The sequence below is a fragment of the Onychostruthus taczanowskii genome, unplaced genomic scaffold (genome assembly GCF_017590055.1).
Source record: "Onychostruthus taczanowskii isolate IOZ18803 unplaced genomic scaffold, ASM1759005v1 scaffold46, whole genome shotgun sequence".
NCBI lineage: Eukaryota > Metazoa > Chordata > Aves > Passeriformes > Passeridae > Onychostruthus > Onychostruthus taczanowskii.
Genome location: NW_024502125.1, coordinates 2,949,089 through 2,955,088, shown reverse-complemented (window position 1 = coordinate 2,955,088; position 6,000 = coordinate 2,949,089). Strand labels below are relative to the sequence as shown.

General features: G+C 38.8%; 1 protein-coding gene across 1 annotated transcript in view; it reads right to left on the bottom strand.

Annotated features, from left to right (window-relative positions):
- Positions 1 to 3,758: 3,758 nt before the first annotated feature.
- CWC27 (CWC27 spliceosome associated cyclophilin) overlaps positions 3,759 to 6,000 on the bottom strand; it is a 95,505-nt gene continuing 93,263 nt past the window's right edge. Inside the window, exon 14 of the mRNA XM_041414613.1 lies at positions 3,759 to 4,171. Coding sequence (XP_041270547.1) covers positions 4,009 to 4,171 — 163 coding nt within the window. The 3' untranslated portion in view covers positions 3,759 to 4,008. The remainder of the gene's footprint in view (positions 4,172 to 6,000) is intronic.

The following is a 6,000-nucleotide window of genomic DNA, read 5'->3' as shown; positions in this document are numbered from 1 at the left end:
CAATTGGGAAGTAGCAAACTGCTGGTACTTGCTATACTAGTAGAGCAGGAATGTGCTATCAAGGGATGATCAGATGCATTCAAAACCTTTTCAGTTTACATTCTCTGTGCTGTGTGTACGTCATGAGGAACTTTATAAATATAGCCACTATATGACCAGCTTATTCTTTGTTACAGTGAAAGATGTAAGCAAATACCTACATCTTTTACTGAGAACACGCAGGTAAGGAGTCCCCTCATCTTCTAACAGCCCAAATCTGTCATCATTTAAGTAATGACAGATGCACATGTCTCTGCCAGAATGAGGCAGAGTCTGGAGCTATCCTTTCTGTCTGAAGCTAGGTTTCTTGTTGCCAAAACATAATTGTCTTTTGCAAACTTGATGTCCTCTAGACGAAAGCAGACATCGCTGTGTGGTTATTTTAACCATTATAGTTCAGACACTCTTCTGCTGGGGAAAGGAGACAGGATGGAATAAACCTCTTCCCAGACCTGCTCATGCTGGAAACCAGCAGCTAAGGGAAAGCTACATAATGAGGCATTGCAGATTACACCCCTAGCAGCCTAGGCATAGTGGCTATTTGACAGAAATAAACCAGGCTCTGTTGTACCTCAGGGTTTTTTCAGCTCCAAAGCAAAAAGGGCACATTGTACTACTTGTTGGCATCACTGACAGCATTTGAGGCAAGCCTTTAAGCTCTTTTTGAGGATCTTGCTATTACCAGATGTGGCCTAGAAGGATCTTATCTACTCGAAATCCAGCTGGTTTGGAAATGAAAATGTTGACTTTACCAACATAATGGTATCTACAAGGATGAAAACCTTTTCCCCTCCACTCCTTCTTTTCAGCTATGAGTCACATTCCCTCTTGCAAAATGAAAGGCTCCATTAATGTTTATATTAGAAGAAAGGCAGGTATGATTGGAGGGACTGTCTCACAGAACATTTGCCAACACTAGCTCACTGTGTTGGTAGCAAAGCTACCAACATTGAAATTGCAGGTTAGCTGCCCTAGATATTGGTAGACCTTTGGTAGATCTAACTCAAAATTCAGTCATAGTCTGGGCTTATAAGATTTTTAGCTTGATGTAATGAGTATTCAAAAATGCAGGTGGTGATGGTGGGGAAGTAGAGCATATCCAGCAATTTTAAACGCTGACTTGTACAGAAATTATTACATATGAGTACTGTGGTTTGCATCTTCAAGCTGGGTAATCTGTGCTCATAATTAGCATTTTTAGGAAGTAAAGCTTCACATGCAGCTGTTAAGACACTATTTTTTTACTGGTGCATAGACATATGTACCTAGCTGTCTGTTAAACTATGTAGAGATTATGCTCATGTTTATACAGACAGATGAGATGGTGGCCATAAGGGTGGAACATGGGAGATGCTTAATAAAGATTTAAGAAAATATAATAATTCAAAAATCTCATTACCATAGAACAAATTCTTCAGCCACAAAACCAACTGTTCCTTCAGTTTTCAGCCACTAACTTAGCTCAATATGACTCTTTCACAGAGAGGGGGACACCTGCCCACATTATATCACCCACTTGATTTACAGAATTGACAAATAAAAGGTGTAACTCTGAGCACACACATTTCACAGTCTGTAAAAAGAACACTGTCATGCTTTACCAGTCAACATTTTATGTAATTACAGCAAAGCCAGATGGTGAATGAAATAGGTTTGAGTTAAAATGATTGTTAGCCCGGCAGTATGGGAAACTGGCAGGATTGTTACTGGCAGAATGGGAGTTACCCGTGACACTGCAAACTACTTGTTTCAGACAAGTGTCATCATTTAAACTTTCTTCTGTGAGGTTCTTACTCCTTGGTGTTGACTTTACCTGAGAATGTACTTCTGATATAAGCTTTTCTTAACTTTGCTCCAAGTGTCTCCTAAATGAAATACAGAACGACTTTTGCTTCAGTGAAATGAATAAAATTTAGACACCTTAGCCCATTTATAGTCAACTTCATCAACTCTCCCTTGACTAGTTGTGATAATCTGACTTTCAATGCACACTTAACAAGAAAATGTCAACATTGTGAACATAGTTACTCTCTTCTTCTTGTCAGGTTACCAGTCCTGTGCAAGGTCCAGACTTTTCAAATCTCTTCCAATTGAGCAGAGTCCTAAACCTCAAGTTAAGATTCCTTTTTGGGCTTCTCTAGTGCTTTAAACTGGGAATCATCTAGTACAGCTTACTCAGAGCTGATGCAGGTAGTCGGCAAAAATATTCAGCTAAGAAGAGTGTTAGTCAACTTGTCCATATATTGGCTCATGCATCCTACTTTAGCTTGCAGGAAAAATACATAATTTGAACATTTTTTTTTTTATTCCAGGGGCAGTAACTGTCCTGGAATTGATTCTCAAGGTTCTTTTCAGATCTAGCCCTCACTTTTCCCCATGTTCATCACCTTTTCCTCCTTTCCATCTCCACCAGAATGGGGGTTTGATATGCTCATTTCCTGTAATGACCGATTTAAAATTTTCTCCACAAACAAAGCAATGAATAGAGGTAACAGCATGTGACATTAGATGTTCTTCACTTTGCCAGCAGCAGCCTGACAGAAATTACTTAATGATTAAAAACCATTGACTCACTAGTTTGTGAATGGCCATGTTAAGGAATGTAACCCCTCTTAACTTCTTTACACCATGGCACAGTATAATTCACTCAGCCTAAGAGGAGGATAATGACAGCTTTATACAGGATCTCACTTCACACCTCCAAGTTTTCTCCTTATCTCAAAGGTTGCACTGTGCATTTAAGCAATAATCTGTATTAATCTAACCTCTGATATTTGGGACATATTAACCCACCAATGCAGGTTTATGTATCTCACACCTCAAACCCTATCAAGAAATTTGGCAGTGGCAGCTTGATAAGGACACTATACCTTACTGAACTTGTTCTAAAAACAACATCAGCAGAACACTGCTCTGGTGGCACTTTTTAATGACCTTGTTCACTCCTCTTTAGCTGTTGGCTGTTTGGACAATTCATGTTCCTGTGGCACCAGAACTGCTCTAAAGGAGCAATGAAAATTCCTGTTTATCTGTAAAAACATCAACATCCAGAGTTGTAAAATATGAGGAAAATCTATAAAGTGGAGGCTTGAGCTCAACTGAGTTCAATTTTAGATGACAGAATAATTGTTTAAAGCAGGGTTATATTTTTAATGAGACTGATCGTATTTCCTTTTGTTTCTGTACTGCACTAATTCACAAACTTGCCACTAATTAACATTACCTACCACTTTACAGTGAAAATTCTACCAAAGGGATCTTTCTGGTGTTGCAACAAGTGGTTTAATCAACCATTACAGCATATTCAGATTATCTTTTTTTATTCATGTGGTATGGATAGTGAAATAACACATCTAAAATGCATTATCCCAGCTTCCCAAGATGAGATTTGTACTGGAATGTGTATTTCAAAAGAAGGAGGCAATAGCCAGATTCTCAAATTAAACTTTGCTTGTTTCAAGAAAGCTGTGACCATTCTCAAAAGTACTGCATTTTCTTAATTCTGTATCAGAGTGGTTCAGAAAGGCAAAATTTACATGTCTTTTAAAGAACAATGAAAATAATTAACATAAAATCTTAAAAGACTACAGATAGGGTTTCTGTCTTCTAACCTGACCCTTACTGAGACGAATTCCCATTCATTATGTTGAAAACTTCTTGATTATCATATTTTGATCAATCAAAGATTTTGACTATTGTAATTAAAACACAGACAAAAGTCAAGTCAGCTGTTTTATTAAATACATCATTCTAAAAACCTTTAGAGAGGTTGGATAATGAACGCAGTGAGAGCATTTGACTGCACAACTTAAGAAACAAATGACAGCTCTGCCTCAAAACTGCACGACAGGTTCTCGAGAGATTCCTTTTCACACTTGTCCAGTGGTATTTTTAGGATCAGCTTACAAAAGAGCCAGTGCTTTTTTGCAGTCACTTTCCAAGGCAGCTCTGGCTAACTTTACACTCCTTTTATCTCCTTTCCTTTTTTTCTCTCATTATCTTCTTGCTTTCTTCTCTTCTCCTCTTAGTTACAGGATTCCGTGGATCATAGATCTCAAAAGTATCTTCATCCTGCATGCTTGCATCTTTCACCTTTCTGCTTCTGTCTTCAAACTGAAGCACATGTGACATCCTGCAAAAAAAACAAACTCCAACTCAGTGAAAGAATGGAAAATACAATTTGTAATTAATTTGTAATTATAGTATGCATGGTAAGATTTCTGATTTATTTTTGGTCACAGCAAGAAAGAACTGACCTGGGTTTCTTTTGGTGGTGGTTTTTTAATTCTTTTTTTTTTTTGTGGTGTTTTTTTTTTTTTTTTTTTTTTTTTTTGGTGGTGTTTTTGTTTTGTTTTTTTCTTAAATTTTTGTGGTTTTTTTAAAAAAATTCTTAGAAGACCCTTATAAGGTGATAATTTTGTAAAGCCTCCTTTTGAAAAACACAGCTAAATACAGATAGTTTCCCTCTGGATTTTATTTCACATACTAACCTCTGTTTTCTTGTTTTTTTCTATTTAGCATATCTTCCAAAATGTATGGCAAATTTTCCCCAGGAACAGGGAGTATTTCTCAAATTTTCCCATTAGTCACTTTAGACACCTTTCACCAGGGTGGAGGGTTTTACAAAAGTGGTGAAGAGATTACATGGAAAATGCTTGAAGTAGGTACACAGAAGATCAAAAGGGGCATGCTTCATGTCCTGCTGCTTCACATTAACTTGGTTCAGATCATGCTTTTTAATTCTCAGAATACGATACTAAACAAATGCCTTGTTCAATTCAATGTTTTTCCTACTGTTCATTAGACGTTTCCCCCCCATTAGATATTTCCTAATTTCAGCAAATTTCCAGTAACCTGAAAACATCAATGTTACATAACGGAAAAGTGGTGCACGTGAACTGCAGGAGCTTCAACAAGGCCAGGTACTAGACCCTACACGTGGGCAACTGCTGATAACAACACACGGTGGAAGAAGGGATTGAAGCAGCTCAGCCAAGAGGAACTTACAGGCACTGGTGGCTGAGAGGCTGGACATGACCCAGCCACGGGCACTCCCAGCCCAGAGAGCCACACGTGTCCTGGGCTGCATCCAGAGCAGTGTGGGCAGCAGGGCCAGGGAGGGGATTCTGCCCCTCTGCTCTGCTCTGCTGAGACCCCACCTGCAGGGCTGCAGCAGCTCTGGGGCCCAGCACAGGAAGGACATGGACCTGCTGGAGGGAGTCCAGAGGAGGCCACAAAGATGATCAGAAGGACGGAGCAGCACTTCTGTGAGGACAAGCTGAGAGATGGGACCATTCAGCCTGGATAAGAGAAGGCTCTCAGGAGATCTTACTGCAGTACACAACAAGACTTACTAGGACTGATGGTGACAGCCTTTAGCAGGGCCTGTAGTTACTGGACAAAGGGTAAAGGTTTTAAACCAAAAGAGCACATATTCAGATGGGATAAGAAAGACATTTTTTAAGACAAGGGTGGTGAAATACTGGAACAGGATGCCCAGAGATGTGGTAAATTATTTTTTCATGGCCAACTCATGTATCTAGGCAGAAACCACACTTAACCTTTAGATTCTATGTGATCAATTTCAAAAATGTCTTTGACTTCGATAGGACAAGTTAAGAACTATACTGATCTGAATCTAAGCATATCAATCTCTATAGCATGTCTTTATCAACAGTCTTTGTGACAGAAAATCCAGGAAAATGAGCAAGTTTCAAAAGCAAAGTTTTGTGGCCAATGAAGCACTGCTTTATTGGTCTCTTGCAACACTGGTCTCTTGTAAGACATTCTGAACTAAACAGTGTTCAAAGAGCTTTAGTGCAAATCTCCATACATAAAGAAAGGGAGGGAGAACCAGCTCAGTTACTGCAGATTACAATATAGTACTATTAAACAAACCAGAAAAAATCAAAGCTATAAGACCATACATGATCTGCTTGAATGCTTTAGAAATTCCTAAAA